The sequence below is a fragment of the Exophiala aquamarina genome, assembly GCF_000709125.1.
Source record: "Exophiala aquamarina CBS 119918 chromosome Unknown aczIA-supercont1.6, whole genome shotgun sequence".
Taxonomy (NCBI): domain Eukaryota; kingdom Fungi; phylum Ascomycota; class Eurotiomycetes; order Chaetothyriales; family Herpotrichiellaceae; genus Exophiala; species Exophiala aquamarina.
The window spans coordinates 1,743,431-1,760,111 of record NW_013550582.1 but is presented as its reverse complement, the minus strand read 5'-3'; the positions used below and the strand labels follow the sequence as shown (position 1 = coordinate 1,760,111).

Below are 16,681 nucleotides of genomic sequence, written 5' to 3'. Positions count from 1 at the left end.
TTTCTGTCACACTGGCCGAGAGAATTGTCCACTCGAGAATAGTGGTGTAACAAGAGGTTCTGGTGAGCGATTTCGACGCGTTTCCTAGCTTTGATGGGGACCAGTACCTTATCCCACTCCCAGGGGAGGACATATGCGTCCAAAATATCGGGATGCAAATATTTATGGTGGGCCATGTAATAAGTCAGTCGACCAAGATTGGTATCCACTTCGATCTTCTCTTCTTTCCTTCCCTGCAGGATCTGTTCGATGGACTCCGAGGAGTGGCCTGTGGGCCGGCAACAAAGGAGTGGACGTCAAGATTAGCAATTCAGTTACTAGCAAGAGAAAAACATAACAGGAAGTGGTTAATACCATACCAGCCTTTGCTGGGCTGTGCTCGGCTCGCTTCTCAAGACCCCTCACGACCTCTCCCCGGGATATCGGTAGGGGAGGACCTTGAGGTGGCGATATTTCCCCCTGTATCAACAAAACTCTTCAAAATTATCGGTATCTAAAACGTTAGTATTTTCGAGCGTTGCAAACTCCATCGTCGTTGTCCTATACGCAAGAGCAAATCCATCACCGGTAAAACGCAATATACGGATCGCGACAGGAGCGGAGGATAAAGCAAGAACCTCATAAGAAACCCACCAATCGAAGATACTTCTCGAGAAGTGGGAGCAAGGTATTTACGACCCTTTTCTCGAACAGGGGAGTCCATTGGGCCCACTCATCGTGATGCCGCTTGAGACTACCTTTCTCACCACGAATGCTAAAGTTAAGGTCAGCATATACCGGTGAGAATACCTCATCCATACGTTTATTGACGAGCGCCGCATGCTGCTCAAGGTCCTCGCGGTAGAGGGGAGGTGTCTTTTCGTCAACTTGGTTTGGGAATATCTGGGTGTGCACCGCTCCCAAATTCCCTGGCGCCGCCTTTTCCTATGTCGTCTTTAAGCTCAGCGATATCAGGGTCTGCTGGGGACAATGTAGCCGTTCTCCTGGCTACTCGAACGGGAGGTGAAATTTCTCTCTTGACTTGTCCTGGGGCCGCGAATCTGCTTCTGTGATCGGGAAGATCTCTCTCGTCAGCAGGCCAGGTTCTTTGGGCGATGATGCATATGCCTTCAAGTCAGCCCTGCCACCACCAGCTCCGTCCAGGGTTGGTTGCGGCACAACCTCCCGATCGCTTGTTGCTTGCCCAGCCGTCGCATAACCCGGTGGCTCTGAACCTGATCGCAACAAGGCTGCCAAGTCACTCGACGCCGGCACCCCTGCAACAACGTCCTCTGCCCCGTAAGCGACTGGATCGGTTCGTGGCTATGGGACTCAACGTCAGTGGCATATGTATCATAGATTTGAAAACATCTGCCGCGAGGCATCAGGTCCAGCTAGTGTTGATCTACGAGTACTTTGTGTTCAGCCTTACAGCCTCCAAGCTTGAACGCCACCGCGCTATCAACGGCTGATTGGTTGGTGTGGAGGCGGTGCAGGCCAACAAGGCAGCCACCCCCCCCCCCGGTTCAATATTTACGGTCCTGTATGTACGGTCAAGTTGAAGCGCTCAAGCCAATGTGTTAGTCTGAGGTCAGCAGTCTCTATGCATTTCTAGTAAAGGTCGCCCTTGGATTCAGGGTCTCTAGGATCGGGTCCACGGGCTTTTCCAAATAACCATGAACACCTGGACGTGGACACGTGAGATATGGCCGGCATCCCCATGAGGCATGGGTTGGGACTACGTCATCCCCCTCGCGTGAAAAGGTCCATACTAGTACGTAGATGAGTTTATACGAGTACATACCACCTAGGGAAGTGCTGGCTATGCATGAAAGGACCATTTCCGAAATCAAATGGACCAGGATCGAAAACCCCAGTGGTTTGGCTACGAACTCAGTAGATCCCGTACACTCATACCCTTCCCCTTGTCCTTCGAACTACCCACACCACCACCAGCAGTCAGGAAACTATCCCGGCCTCCACCACCGTTAGACACACCAGGATTAACACCAGCACCAGCACCGGCTCGCCAGTCATTAGTGAGCATCATCAGCGCCGCGGTAGCCGTGGCTTCCGCGGTACCCGAGCCATCACTCATAGCGGCCGGCGACCTTGAGTTCTCCCTGCCAGCGAAATGCGGGTGCGGTAGCTGGAGACTATTCGCCAGAGGCGGGAGGGGAAGGTGCATTGAAGCTTTCGGTGAGGGTAGGGGCACCATTTGAGGGCTGGGCTTGGCCTGGTTCAACGGTGTCCATGAGCTTCCTATCGATGTGGATGACGACAGTGTGCCGCTGTTCATGATCGACGTCGACTCAATGCTGCTGCTGTCGTTTGTCTGAGTCCGAATCAGATCTGGTGAGAAGTGGATGGAGTTGAAAGCTGGGCTCAGCATTGTTGGGGTTGCTGTGCTGCTCGTCACGTGCGCCTGTGTTGAGATCTGCGACGGTGAAGCAGAGAAGGAGCCCGTACTCGCAGGGAGGATGGGCCGTCGGTGGCGCGGCTTGTCTTGCTGCCACTGTTCGTCCAGTTGAGACTGCTGATGACCGTGTAGATATGGTGAAGGATAGGCAGAACTGGTTTGAGATGTCATAGAGGCTTTCCGCGAGTTGCGGAATCCCCATTCATCATTGTTGGCGACGGCAACCGAGACGTGGGGTTGAGTAGGGTAGTTGGTTTTCACGTTGGACAGGTATTCCTGGGTTGGTTCATCGCCGTCCATCTCGTCGTCCTCGTCTTCATTGTTGTCATCGCTTTCATCATTCTCCACCTGCTCGTAATCATTCTGTTTCCTTGGATGCTGATAACTCTCCTGCCCAGCACTTGGGATTTGCTCCCCTGCTGGACTATGGCCCTTCTTCTGATTTTCTGCCTTGAGCTGAGCAACGCAGCCTTCCAGATACTTGACGTATTCTATTCCAGCCTGCAAAATGGCAAGCTTATGCATTTCCACACCTTCGCAGGCGGGGATCATGTCCTTGAGGACACCAAATTCTTCGTTCATTTTACTTCGCCTCCGTCGCTCGATGATACTGTGAGCAGTCTTGCGGGCGATTTTGCGACCTGCAGCACTGGTGGCAGAGGGTTGTTTGCGTTTGGAATTGCTGGCTGTCGAGCTATGGACTGCAGAGGTTTTTGAGGTTGCTGTAGAGGCAGCAGGGGGCTGATAGCTTCCGTCGCTATCTGGGGAAGGATGGTTGTTGGACGAGGGCGCTTTTGGCTTCATTTGGATGATCTTGCGCGCACGGCTAGGTGGAGGGGGCAGGGCATAAACGGAGGAGGCGGCATTTGGCCCTGTGGAAATGGATTCGGTGGAGGTGGATTTAACCATGCCTGAAGCCGTGCGTTTCTGTCGAGGGCTTGAGGTGAGTGGCTTGTCCTTCGGCGACACTGGCGGGGTCCTCTGAATGGTCGGATTGGTGGCTCCACGATTGGACGATGGTTTAGATGAGCGTGTCTGTGATTGAGCTTCGGACCGCAAGGCTGGAGGTGGCAATGCGAAGGATGATTCCATATCAGAGGGCTGTAGATTTCTTTCCAACGCTTTCAAGTCTGTGGAACTGCTAGGGGTTGGTGGTGCTCTGGGACGGGTCATGCTTGGATTGGGGCTTGGGCGAAAAGCAGATTGTGGTAATAGTCAGACAGGATGGAGCTCAGTGCACACTCGATACAGAGTCAAGTACTAGCCATCAACAACTAAGAAGCAACAGTCAAAATTCGAGGCACGCGAGGAAGGGAAGTTCTCTCGAGCAAGTGGAAAAAGTAACTGGAGGTCCGAGCATTCAGCTCTCATAAAGCAGAAAGCAGTCTGCTTAAAGGTGGAACAGAGCCAGACATCCTGACGGCAAGAACACACATGGCGAAGGAAAGAGAATGAGACAAGAAGTCAACAAAATATGAGCACGTGTGCAAGGAAGTGGATTGTAGAATCGCAGAGAGTTGGAAAAGGGCACACGACACCTCTGCCGCCGGGGTGAGTAGCAGTAGCCAACCAGCCCACGATCCTCGTTTGTGGAATCTGATAGGTGGTAAAAGTCGATCGAGTCGATACTAGGCCGCTGGCCCCAGCATCTTTGGATTTCGAAACGACACGAGACCAAAAGTTCGAAGAACGTGTGGGAATGTTGAGAGATGAGAGGTGAGGACCGCAGCCTGAAGGAGGTTCACTTGATGCGAGACGGGCAGCTTGTAGCATGAGGGGCACGTGTAGTTGTATGCACAAGCTTACTGGTCAATGGCGCACAGATAGCGCGCTTGGTACCTTACCGCAAGAGGACTAGTCCGAGGAACTAGCCCAGAGGTTTGTTTCTAACTCCTCGCAAGACCGACTTGGTAGTATGTAGTAAGTACTCGGTAGTCCTGTACAGAGATCTCAGTTTGGCTCCCACGGCTTCCTCTGCATGTGTCGAGGGTGCCAGAGCGTCAAATATCTCGAGCAGTGACAGGTGGGTCGTAGGGTCTCGGTGTCACCCCCACTCTATCGTCCGCACCCCTCATTCCCAGTTGACTACAGTAGTGACATCCTCTCGCAGGCACTCTGCATTTATCGTGCGTCAGAAGAGTGGGATGCTGGAGGTTGGCGGGGTTTGCAGGCAGAGGCAGAGCACGGAGAGGCGGAAACACTCCAATCCTGATTGCGGCATAGGGAACTTTCATTTTCGTCAATCGCTCATCCTCTGCTGTAATAATGCGAACTAACAGTGGTATACCTTTCATCAAAACACCTTCACCTTTGAAATATATGCAATTCAGAAATACAGTGTCGGTGTTCCATGGCTCATCTAAGGGCATGTACACTGCTCTGATCCTTGGCATCGCCCACGCCGTTCTTTTCCTCTCCGTTGTTCACCCCACGCGACTTCTCGGGTCGTTTGAAGTGCACCTTGAGAGGCTCCCAACTGTGCGCATTATATTCTTCCTGTACTTTTGCACATGTCTTCAAACCCCATTCAGTAACGCCGAGCATCAAGCACGTCTCAAACATAAACGCCATGCTACCCTCACCAACTTTGGTTGGTGGCAATTCCGATGTCGACGCCTTTTCAAATGTCTGCATGTCTGGTCCATGCCCACTCATCGTATTATGTAAGCTCGCTCCTGCTGGTTGGAAACCACCTTTTCCAGCTCCCTTGGCATCGTAGTTGCCCTGAATGAGACCCATAAACTCACTCATCGTGTTTCGATGATACCATGGAGGTCGGAAGGTGTTTTCTTGAACCAGCCAACGCGGTGGAAATATGACAAAATCTGCGACTGCAGTTCCTGCACCGTGTGGAATCGACGGTGCAGTAAGAACGGTGAAAATTGAAGGATCCGGGTGGTCGTAGGAGATGCTACCCACAGGGTTGAACCGACCTAGGTCATACTTGTAAGGATAGAAGGTGCCGTGCCAAGCAACAATGTCGAATGGCGTATGGTTTTGTTTGGCGGAGAATAAGTTGCCACCAAACTTGCTAAACAACGTCCACTCGGTATTCTCGTGGTCCTCGATGAAGTCGGCGACTGGGGTTTGGAAATCACGCGCGTTGGCAAGACCGTTGGACCCAATCGGACCCAGTTCTGGGAGGTGGAAGTGACCTTGGTAGAGTTCCAGAATATAACCTCGAGCTGGCTCATTGTTGTGCAGCGCAACGTGATAACGAATTCCTCGAGGGATGACGGCAATTTCGTTTGGTCGCACAAGTAATTTTCCAAGCTCAGTTCGAATGTCGAGGACTCCATGTTGTGCAACAATCAAGAAGTCCCCGTCGGCGCTATAGAACGCAGTTTTTTCGGGCATAGATGTGCCTGCAGCGTAGATGTAAATGCCGAGTCCTTGCTTCATAGTTGGGTCGCCCGCTCCTGCGACCAAATGAAGTGAATGAATCCATGACACCTCTTTGTCGAAATCAAATGGATCCCAGCGCAGTTGATTAGGAATGGCATTAAAGTGGGTCCCGAAACTCGGAGTGGGAGAAGTCAACGATTGTGTGGAGGACGAAGGTACAGGTTCGAAGTTTTCGTGGCTTGCGGAGGGCAGGATGCGGTAGAGCCAGGTTTGCAGGTTGTTGTCGCGAGGAGCCGTGAAGGCGCTTCCGGACAACTTCTCATTGTAGAGACCATAAGGACATTTCTGTGGCGAGTTGGCTGCCAGAGGCAAGGCTCCTTCTATTGCTTCACTCCTGCAGCAACTGGGTCAGCTGAATGCTCTCTCTATGCGGCGGAACCATCCATACTCTTTGTACCCCCCGAACCCATTCAGATATTCGTACGTGTCGGTCACTGCGAATGGGGTTACAGGCATCGTCGATGGCTTGCTCGTCTGTAAAGGTGTTTACGTTGCGTACTGTTTGATGGTTTGGTCAGTGCTGGTGCTGGTGCTGGTGCTGGTGCAAAGCGGGGACTCGAACGGCAGTTGGAATGCTGCTTGGCAGAGGGAGAATGCACACTTACTCGTGAGGGGCGTCTTGTATTTGATGTTTATGTCCTTATTCTCGCGGTGCCTTTCAATGGCTTCTTGCAGACGTTTGAGGCCCTGCATGAAGGGCGGTATTGATATGGTATCACCTGCTGGTGGTCATGAACAGTCAGAACGGAAGACGGAGTGCGGAATCAAGACATGGACGGAGCGAGGGATGGTTCCGTGTTGAGGTTTTGTAGGGAAACCAGGTCGGCGCAAGCTGGGATGGATCCAGATGCAAAGTGGAGCTTGAGGGCTCTTTCGCCCGCAGCGTGATGGGGCGGTCTCCGTTGAGCTGCGAGGTCCGATGAGTCCATATTTCGAGAGTTCGTTACGAAAAGAGTGGCGTGGCGGGAGGGTGACTGTGAGATGCGACTGGCTAGGTGAAACAAGGATAGCGGATGGAGACGTGAGTTGCAAGTTGCAATCGCACACGCCTTGGAAAGTGCGGGATGGATGCTTGGTATCAATGGACGGTGATTGCAGCACCAAATGCAGCAGCGCTCGGACTATCGGCAGGGCGAATTACAGTTCGTTGCTTCAAGCCATCGAGGTGGTCAAGCGCCTTGTGTGTGCCGATTGTGCCTCTAGGTTCTCCGTGGGATGGAGAAGGACTACCTTGCACCATTATTATTGCAAGCTCAACCCTCAACACTGAGTCAACGCCCACCTCACCACTGCCGAGGGCGATGGCAACAATGACACCCACCCCACCATTAAGCAAGCCGTGAAGCCGCAAAGCCGTGGTTGCTTCTGCGACTTTGGGCGCTGACTCGTATTTTCAGTGTTCAGGCGCCTCGTTGTCACCAAAGAAAGAAGAGGTTCCTTTCGAGGCGGGCGAACAACATCGCTTGGGCTTAATTTGTGCCTGACTCCGCCCCAAGATTCAAGATTCAATAGTAGTAGGGGTTATTGTATGGGAGACCTGTAGTGGCTGGGTCCTGAAGCAGCTATGGAGAGGGGGAGGCCCGAGGGTGCCTCTCACTCACACCGGTGGATGACCCGGAACGTCTGAGAGGGGCTGGGCTTCCAATCTTAGGTGCCGCTGTGGGCGCAATGTCCACGAAAACAGGCCTGAAGATCACGGGCAATCACGCCCTCGGGGGCAACCCTAACCCAAGCCGTTCGTTCCAAGCGGGTTCCAAGTTCTGGGGCGGGCAGAGGGGATGTCCTACGCCCAATGCCGCAGGATGACGCAAGCGGATCGAACAATTGTTCTAGAAAGGCAGGTCAGGGCACGAAACGTGACTCGGACAGGATGTGCCACGCTGATCACCTCAACAAGAGCCTGAATGCCCCGAAATGCCCTGATGTTGCTATCCACTGAGCTTTCAACAGCAAATGCTCACAGCCTAGGCGTTTGCTGAGGAGCCAATTGAGCTGGTCGACCACCGGAACAGAGACGGAAGGCAGCAGGTCTAGAGAGGAGGGGTACCTGACGAACGTAGTAGGATGGAGAACGGAGCTCCGTACCTCACCAGTAGTGACCACTGACCACCTATGGCACTGAGGAAGGCACCTCTCGGCACTGGCGGTCCGGGCGGAAGAGCACCGAAAACTGCGGTTGCTTATCACTTAAAGTTGGGTGCCCCTCTAGGCATCCGCGCCCATCCACGCCCCAAACTCAGGTATCTAAAACAGTGATCCGTGCATATCCGGGCAATCGATGGTACCTGAGTAGCTGTGTGCACGTGGTCAATCCTTCAAGAGAGCGGTCGGCAATCCTGCCCTTTTCGCTTCTTGGAGGAGATATCCATCCCCTCGCCCCGCCGGCTTCAAAAGTTCACCACACAGTAATCCAGTTTGTGCTCCAGGCACGATATTGCACATGACATGCACATCACACATAAGGTAAAAGTCCGCTCATGAGAGAAATGTGCGCAAGTCACGGTGCGAGATGGACTCTGGCGACTTACCGTAACTAGCAACTTTGATCTTGTCCCTGCGCCGTTCTTCAATCGTGTCCATGGTCACTTGGATCAGTTCGGATCGTTGCCACCATCGCACGTATTGGGTAGAGTAGCAGCGGCTAGGCATTTTTCCTTTTCCTTATTTTTTGGAGTATACCAATCGAATCCCTGCCTCTTTCACATGAGCAAGCTGTGGTGGGCGATTCGAGAAGGGGGTTTCCCACGTGGGCAAGGGGTCTTACTTGTCTGCAGCTCGCTTGTCCGCGAGTTCTGAATGTGACTGTTGCTGTGATGTCCGCTGCTTTGCTGGGAAGAGAAATAATGAATGCGATTGCGAGACTTCCAAAGAGTGTCGCCTAGCAGGGCTATCTTTCTTATAAAGGATACGGGGCAGATGAAGAAAGTGTGTGGGGGAAAAGGTCCTCAGGAGTCAAGGTTTGTGGTTTCGTGGTAACTATGTTGATCATCCACACAAATTGAGACATAACAAACAGTTCATCAAGACGGGAGGAGCGGAAGGTCGTTTGGTTCATTCTGCACCGTCATTTGATTCATTCTGGTTCCTGCCCAACCATGCAAACTCTGTCCAAAAGTGAAGGCGCAATACTGGTGAGCGATACTGGTGCTCGAGTACATAGTTCACACAATTGTCCGGGGTGTCCCCACGTCCATGTCCATAGTCATAATCAGTATTTGGTGTTCCTTGAAAACAAAACACTCCTCACAAAGGCTTAGCTACATCAAGCTGAATCATGCAGAATCGACGACGGCCATGCTCGAACTTTGATTCACTTGGCCATTAGAATTTGAACCCCGAAACACGACCCATACCATCAATCGACAGCAAATTTCGTTCAATCACAAATCCTTTGTCCTCTCATCGCTGTCCCTGATCCACCTCTCCAAAGCTTCCTGGTCGCGAACTCGAAATCCGACTTTGAACGGTTTGGGTTCTGTGGTGAGGGCAGTAGGAATGCTGTTACACTCCAGGGCATCCAAGACGGGCCAGTCTGATGAGTCTTTGGCTGGGACAAACTCAAATGCCACAATCATCCTGAGGAAAGCAGTGTAGATCTCCCGGTTTGCCAAGTGGCTTCCAACGCACATGCGGCTACCCGCCCCATAGCCATAATGGGGCGTGCCACTACCTTCTTGATCGTTCAAATATCTCTCGGGAATAAATCGAGCAGGATCCTTGAAATGGCTTTCGTCGTAATCAGCTGCCCATGCGTTCATGTAGAAGACGCTGCCGGCTGGGATCACCGTGTCGTTGTACTTGATGTCCTTGATGCTGGTTCGTGGAAGGCAGATCGGAATGACAGTGAAGAAGCGCAGGATCTCCTTGGTGAGGGCAGTGATGTATGGCACCTTTTCTTCAACCAAGGATTTTTCCCAGGCTTCGCCATCATTGGGATAGACCTTCATGATTTCCTCGTATGCCTTCTGCTGGATGTGCTTGCCTTCAGGCGAAGCCAAGTATCCAAGACCCATGATCATGTTGCCTGGAACAGTATCAATGCCGGCAGAGACCATGGTGAGACAGATCGATTTGAGCTCTGCTTCGTTCAGGGTCTCCTCGGGATCCTTGATGATGTTCCCGGTGATACATGGTCTGTCAGTGCCTTTGGCAATGCGATCCTTGAGCATGTTCAAGAATGTGGTCAGATACTTGTCCCGTCGTTCACGATACTCGGCCGCAGATTTGTTTTGTCGTGAGATAAGCGGTAGCCGAAGGAGTGGGATGTAGTCTTGCCAGTTGTTGGATGTGCTACGGAAGTTGGATACCACTCTCTCGACATGTACAACTGTGGACGGGATTAGCACGGCGAAAACACAAGAAACAACATGTCCAAATGCTAACCTTCTCTGAGAAGCTCCTGATCAATGCCTCCATCGATGCGAATTCCATAATTCAAAGTCAGACTGGTGTTGAGGGCGAATCGATGGAAGTACTTTCGCGGGTCCAAGTCAATGGTACCTTTGTTGGAGTCTTTGTACATATCTTTGATAGCAAGACAGCTCTCCAAGTCAACGAAAGGCATGTAGCTCTGAACAGCAGGGCGGTTCAATGCCGTGGCTGCCACCTTGCGTCGACGCTTGCATGACTCGTCCCATGGAGAAGTACCAATGGTGAAGCCTTGGCTGCTGGATACCACACTGTGGAAGGTGTAAAGTGTTGGTCGAGAGATCAGAGACGACTGGTTGGTGATCCAGAAATGTTTGACTGATTCAAATGTGTTGGCCCAGATAATACGACGGTTCCCCAGGCGGGTCTGGAAGACGGGCCATCCATATTCCTGGGCCCATTTGGCGGTGACTCTGGCATGATCTTGACCCAATTGGAGGAGGTTTCCGAACAGAGGGACGCCAGGTATCTCAGGCAGTCCTTTGATCTTGGGTTGATCGGTGGAATTGAAGTATCGGATCAGAAAGTAACCCAAACTTAGGAAGAGGAAGGAGAAAGTTGTTGGCGATAGTGAGACCAACATATTTGGCGTGGCGCCTTGACCGGCGAGTCCAAGTCGATTCCTTAGACAACTGGCAGAGGTGTACTCGAGTCTGCTCGACTGGCCCTGGTAAGCAGAAAACGGGAGAGATTGCGAGATCAATTACTGGACTGCTGGAGTGATTGTTTTCTAAGAATATGTTGCTTCAACCTCGCCGTTTGCGTTCACTTGATGACGTGTCAAGGACCTGGTTGACACGACGACTTCGTGGTTTCATCAAAAGTCGATCAGATGAGTAGTCCTGAGACCTGTTTTTGGGATACTTCAACGGCCTGTTTATGTATCTTTCCCTTCTGTTGCAAGGATGGACCTGTAGCTTAACGACGACAGCCTAAGGGGGAAGAGAGCGGATTACATCTGGAGGTTTCTCGGTCGAAATCCAGAGGGTCATGTTGCATAGAACAAATCTATCGCTTATCCTCGGTGCATCCGTAGATGTCCATTATTGAATCGTCCAATCGATGTCACTTCGTAAGAGGGGTCATCGCGGAGGGAGGAGGAGGGGCATGGGGAAAGTGTACGTGCTATGGTGTAGTGCGACATACGACGGAATGCAGCCGCGTTCGCCCCTCCTCTTTCGCTGTAGTTGGTAGTTCTCTGGACCACCCAGTAACGAGCCTATGGTCCATCCCGTAGATCAAGCGGTATTGTGGGGAATGCGGCTATCCGGAGTAGAGAATGAAAATCAAGATTAAGAACGTAGTGATTGGGCGATGAATGCGGATGTAGACTATTGAACTCCGAGGTGCGGAATTCATAACCCTGCTGTATTCTGCGACCCCCTACGAGACTATGCACAATTGTTTCAGACAACAATTCAATTAACAGGTCCAGATATATTTTTCCCCCTGAGACACTGCGGAATCAGATCTTCGGCGCAGGCAGAATCGTGCCCGAACATTCACCGAATCCCACCAGTCCACTCTCTTCATCACCACAAACTCCGTAGATGGTGATATTGTCTCCGTCCTGAAGGAATTTCCGCTCTACCCCACCGTTCAGCCTGATAGTCTCCTTGCCGCCTTTGCTTAACTCCAGTAGACTGCCTTCTGTACCTGCATCCGGTCCGCTGATTGTCCCAGAGCCCAGAAGATCACCAACTCCCATTGGGCAGCCACCAATTGAATGGTGAGCAAGCATTTGGGCAAACGAGAAGAGTAGATAGCTTCCGTTCGAATTAAGGATATTGGTTGTTTCTGCTCCTTCCGCTGTTCATGATTTCCACGTTAGCCTTTTCCATGCCATGTCACGGAGAGGAGTCCGTAAACTTACGTGTGATATCAATCCGTAATCGGATATCGTAAACATTCTTTGCTTCTTTCTCTTGAAGGTAAGGTAACAGCTCATTATCGTTCTTGATACCCGTAGTTCTGAAGGGCTCCAACGCATCTGCCAGCACCACCCAGGGGCTGATAGTGGAACCAAAACTCTTGGAGAGAAAAGGGCCTAGTGGAACATATTCCCATGCTTGAATATCTCGTGCCGACCAATCATTGAGTAGGACAAAGCCGAAGATATGGTCTGCAGTCTCGGAAATCGGGATGTTCTTGCCCATCGTATTCCCTTTACACAGGAATGCACCAAGCTCTAGTTCGATATCAAGCCGTCGGCAAGGGCTAAATATCGGAACTTTGTTCGCAGCAGCAGGATTTTCCAATATCTGACCATTCGGTCGTGTAATGGGTGTGCCTGATACCACAATCGATGATGCACGACCGTGATATCCCACGGGAAGATGCGTATAATTCGGTTGAAGAGCGTTGTCCGGTCCTCGGAAGAGACAGCCAACGTTGAAAGCATGGTTCTTACCGGCATAAAAATCGGTATAGTCGCCAATTTGCATGGGAACATGTAGAGTGACTTGGTCTCGCATAAGCAGTGCCTTTTCTTGCAGGCTGTTGTTGCTCTTCAATACGTCTGCATATGAGGTGTTTTCGGCAAAGACGTCTTGAAGATACTTCCTCACCGACCTATGAACGGGTCGTCCAAGTGCTGCAAAGTCATTTAGGGTCGGCTTGGAGAAGACAGAAACATTAACTCCGAGGGATGAGAAGGCCCCCGACGCCGAGAACTCCTGGAGATCCAGAACATGATCACCGATAGCCACAGCAGGTCGTCGACTGGGATTTGACGCTGTTGAGATGATTCCAAAAGGGATATTGGCAAGTGAGAAATGGCTTGACTTGGGGATTGTTAGCCATGACTTGAGGGCTGCCATCTTGCTTGGTGTTGTGTGATTTTCTTGTAATTGATATGCCTAGGTATACTGTATTGATGGCTGGACGTGTGGTCTGATGGAAATGTTTACTTTTCTCTGGTACTTTACTGATTGTGGTCGATGTTGTGAACTCTGGTGGAGCCTCAATAGTGGCAGTGGGTGATCGGAGCAATTCCGTCATCTATTTTGCAGCGGGAAACTTCAGCAAAATATTCAAAAGCCGTACCGCGTCACGTGCCCGGTCCGTCTTCCAGCGAGCAGTTTCCATTTGGTTTCTGAGGAGCATTTTCTGTAGCCTTTTTACCTTTCTAAATGTCCTTGATAGCTGGGGCCCATTTCGTTCACGAATAATTTCTGGTCCTGAAGTGCAAAAGGTGTTGCTCTACGCATTCATGATTCGACACAGGCATCAGGTCACCTGAACCAAGCTCCGGCTGATGTTGATCATGGATTCACTATTTCACCATATTTTAATAACTTTCCACATGCATATCTGTTTTCGATCAATATTCTGGTCATCAGGGTGCGATAATTGACCATGATTGAATATCGAGTCCCACGTGAAAGTAAATACTGATGAGAAAACACCAGTGAGCACATGGGATGATAACTTTCCGGGCGGATTTCCTACCTGGGCTATGACGTTATGTCTGTGGAACAGGCGGAGATTCTTTCGCTGGATTGGCGATCGGTATAAAATTGAAACATCATGACAATAGAATAAAGACAGATAAGAGAAGAAGTTTCATTACTACGTCTTGACACAGTCTATCTCTGAAACGAATCCCTGGTTCATCGTGGCGAAATAACGATGGTGAACAAATCGAGCTATTCGACTCCAAAGTGGTGGAAGGAGGCTGTCATCTACCAAATCTATCCTTCATCATTCCAGGACAGCAATGGAGATGGGTGGGGAGATGTCAAAGGGATCACTTCCCGCGTCGATTATCTGAAGAGCCTGGGTGTTGACATCGTCTGGACCTCTCCAATCTACAAATCCCCGCAGGCAGATATGGGCTATGACATCGCCGACTACAAGATGATCGATCCCATCTATGGCTCGATAGAGCATGTGGATGATCTGATCTCTGAACTCAAGAAGAGAGATATGAGGCTGATGATGGATCTCGTAGTTAACCACACTTCAAATATGCATGTAGGTTTCTTTGGATGCGGACAGTTGTCCACCTCTACATAAGCCCAAACTTGACTAATCGCAGGATTGACTAGGACTGGTTTCTCGAGAGTCGATCATCCAAAGACAATCCCAAACGAGATTGGTATATCTGGAAGCCACCAAAGTCAGTCAGCGCCGCCGGCACGCCAGAGCCTCCCAACAACTGGGCACAGATCCTTGGAGAAGCCAATTCCGCTTGGACATATGATACCGAGACAGGAGAATATTATCTCTCGGTCTTCACACCTGAGCAGCCAGATCTGAACTGGGAGAATCCTGAAGTTAGAGAGGCCGTATGGGATGTCATGAAGTTTTGGCTCGACCGAGGCGTCGCCGGCTTCAGGATGGACGTGATCAACATGATCTCCAAGGTCCCTACTTACCCAGACGCCCCAATCGTGTTGGATCCTGCAAATCATCAATACCAGCCCGGAACTCAATTCTTTGTCAACGGCCCCAAGTAAGTCTGAGGAATTGTCAAGTACCTGCGAGATTTCGCTAACAGTCGAATCAGGCTCCACGACTACCTGCAAGAGATGCACCGTGAAGTGTTGTCCAAATATGACACCATCACAGTTGGCGAGATGCCCGGTGTGTCTGACGAGAATGAGATCCTGCGCACCGTGGGCGCCAATGCAGGTGAACTAAACATGATATTCATCTTCGACCTAGTTGACATCGACAAACCAAATGTACGGATGGGCTTGAAGCCCTGGGACGTGAAGGAGATGAAAGCAATCATCAGCCGATGGCAGAGATGCATGATCGATCGTGATGGCTGGAACTCAGTCTTCATTGAGAACCACGACAACCCACGCAGCGTGACACGATACACGGATGACAGCGATGAGTTCCGCGACAAGGGTGCAAAGCTGCTCGCGCTGATGCAGACCACCTTGGGCGGCACGCTGTTTGTCTACCAGGGTGAAGAAATCGGCATTCGCAATGCCCCGACTCACTGGGACATCGACGAAGAATACAAGGACATTGAAACGATCAACTTCTGGAAGAAATGTCAGCAGATCTACAAAGACAAGCCTCAGCAGCTGGATCACGGCAAGAAGATCATCCAGATGAAGGCGCGAGATCACGCCCGCACTCCGATGCAGTGGAACCACCATGAGAACGCCGGGTTCTGCGATCCGGGCGTCAAGCCTTGGATGCGAATTATGGACGATTACGCACAGGGCATTAACGCCGAAGACCAGGTCAGCGCCGACAAGAACGGCGACCCACTATCGACCTGGCAATTCTGGCAACGTGGCGTGAGAGACCGCAAGGAGCACGCCGACGTCTTTGTGTATGGCGACTACCAGGAACTCTCGCCAGAGCATCCCAGCATATTCGCCTACGGCCGGACCGGCGCCTCGGGCGAGCGGTGGCTCGTCGTCCTGAATTTCTCGGGCCAGGATGTCGATTGGATGTTGCCCGAGAGCCTGGTGGTGGAGTTTTGGGCCTGCAGCAACTATGTCAGAGGACGGCCGGAGAAACCGCAGCAAGGCCAGGTACGACTGAAGCCTTGGGAGGGGATCTTGGGGAAGTGTAAGATCGCGTGAGTCGGTGCCGAGTCGACAGTTCGTGAATTGCTTCGAGGCATTTCCTCCACATGGTCGTACTTTTGTTCCTCCTAGGCTTGCCCATTAAACCTAGAGATGTGAGAGATTGAGAACTAGACATAATCATGTTATAACTATAGATTGCGTCGAAATTTTGGAGCGAGAAGACAGCTTACATGCTTGTTGGAAGCTGGAGCTCGGGGAAGCATGTGGGCCTGATGACCATCACACACGATGTCATGTGAATGTTTCTCGGTTAGCAATGTCAACCAGCAGCGGTTTCGGGAAGCTGCTTCGTGTATGGTGCTCGGATGGAACTCTCGCTGTGATAATATCTCCCTCGACAGCAGCACTCGTAGACAGCTCCTGACCATCACCATTATCAGATATTGAGCGTGTGGTCAGGCTTATGTCTCTGACACCGACAAGAGCTCATCTAGGCAAAGTTAGTAACAAAAGGGAAAGGCTAGACAGCAACTCGATTGGACAAAAAAGAGGTCAATCACCCATAATTAGCGGAATCGGTCAGATCCTGATGGCTTGAAGGACGGAACGAGGGCCGCGCTCCATACAGGGTACCCATGGATCTCGAGCATTCACCCCGGTGACTCTGCTGCCAATTCCACCAATTCAAAGGCTTCGGGCCATACAACCCCAGATATCATCATTGCTCTCCACGACTGCAAGAGGATTCCATCCCCCAATTCCCCCATTCACTTCGACTTCGCCCCAAGGTTAGGCTGCAGGTATGTAGCATGCTTCGCTTAATCGTTTGGACGCATTGCCCTTCGGACCGGGTATTTCAGACCTGCTCCTAATAAGGCTTGCCCAGATCGCCAGCTGAGGTGTGTGGCCGCCGAGATCCAGGGTTTCTGCCAATTGCAAATACCTGACGGTG

The 16,681-nt window shown here is 51.3% G+C and overlaps 5 protein-coding genes across 5 annotated transcripts; 1 reads left to right on the top strand and 4 right to left on the bottom strand.

Moving 5' to 3' along the window:
- Window positions 1–1,864: 1,864 nt before the first annotated feature.
- A1O9_07978 (uncharacterized protein) lies at window positions 1,865–3,571 on the bottom strand (the record flags this gene model as incomplete). Its single annotated transcript, XM_013403533.1, has 2 exons — window positions 1,865–2,484; window positions 2,524–3,571. 2 exons carry the CDS (start codon window positions 3,569–3,571, stop codon window positions 1,865–1,867), a joined length of 1,668 nt encoding a protein of 555 aa, XP_013258987.1.
- A 1,182-nt stretch (window positions 3,572–4,753) lies between these two features.
- A1O9_07977 (homogentisate 1,2-dioxygenase) lies at window positions 4,754–6,259 on the bottom strand (the record flags this gene model as incomplete). Its single annotated transcript, XM_013403532.1, has 2 exons — window positions 4,754–6,137; window positions 6,192–6,259. 2 exons carry the CDS (start codon window positions 6,257–6,259, stop codon window positions 4,754–4,756), a joined length of 1,452 nt encoding a protein of 483 aa, XP_013258986.1.
- A 2,924-nt stretch (window positions 6,260–9,183) lies between these two features.
- A1O9_07976 (phenylacetate 2-hydroxylase) lies at window positions 9,184–10,814 on the bottom strand (the record flags this gene model as incomplete). The annotated part of the gene is made up of 2 exons (XM_013403531.1): window positions 9,184–10,130; window positions 10,187–10,814. 2 exons carry the CDS (start codon window positions 10,812–10,814, stop codon window positions 9,184–9,186), a joined length of 1,575 nt encoding a protein of 524 aa, XP_013258985.1.
- Window positions 10,815–11,696: 882 nt separating this feature from the next.
- Window positions 11,697–13,050, bottom strand: A1O9_07975 (fumarylacetoacetase; the record flags this gene model as incomplete). The annotated part of the gene is made up of 2 exons (XM_013403530.1): window positions 11,697–12,040; window positions 12,105–13,050. 2 exons carry the CDS (start codon window positions 13,048–13,050, stop codon window positions 11,697–11,699), a joined length of 1,290 nt encoding a protein of 429 aa, XP_013258984.1.
- Window positions 13,051–13,861: 811 nt separating this feature from the next.
- Window positions 13,862–15,783, top strand: A1O9_07974 (uncharacterized protein; the record flags this gene model as incomplete). Its single annotated transcript, XM_013403529.1, has 3 exons — window positions 13,862–14,206; window positions 14,281–14,687; window positions 14,742–15,783. 3 exons carry the CDS (start codon window positions 13,862–13,864, stop codon window positions 15,781–15,783), a joined length of 1,794 nt encoding a protein of 597 aa, XP_013258983.1.
- Between the last annotated feature and the right edge of the window lie 898 nt (window positions 15,784–16,681).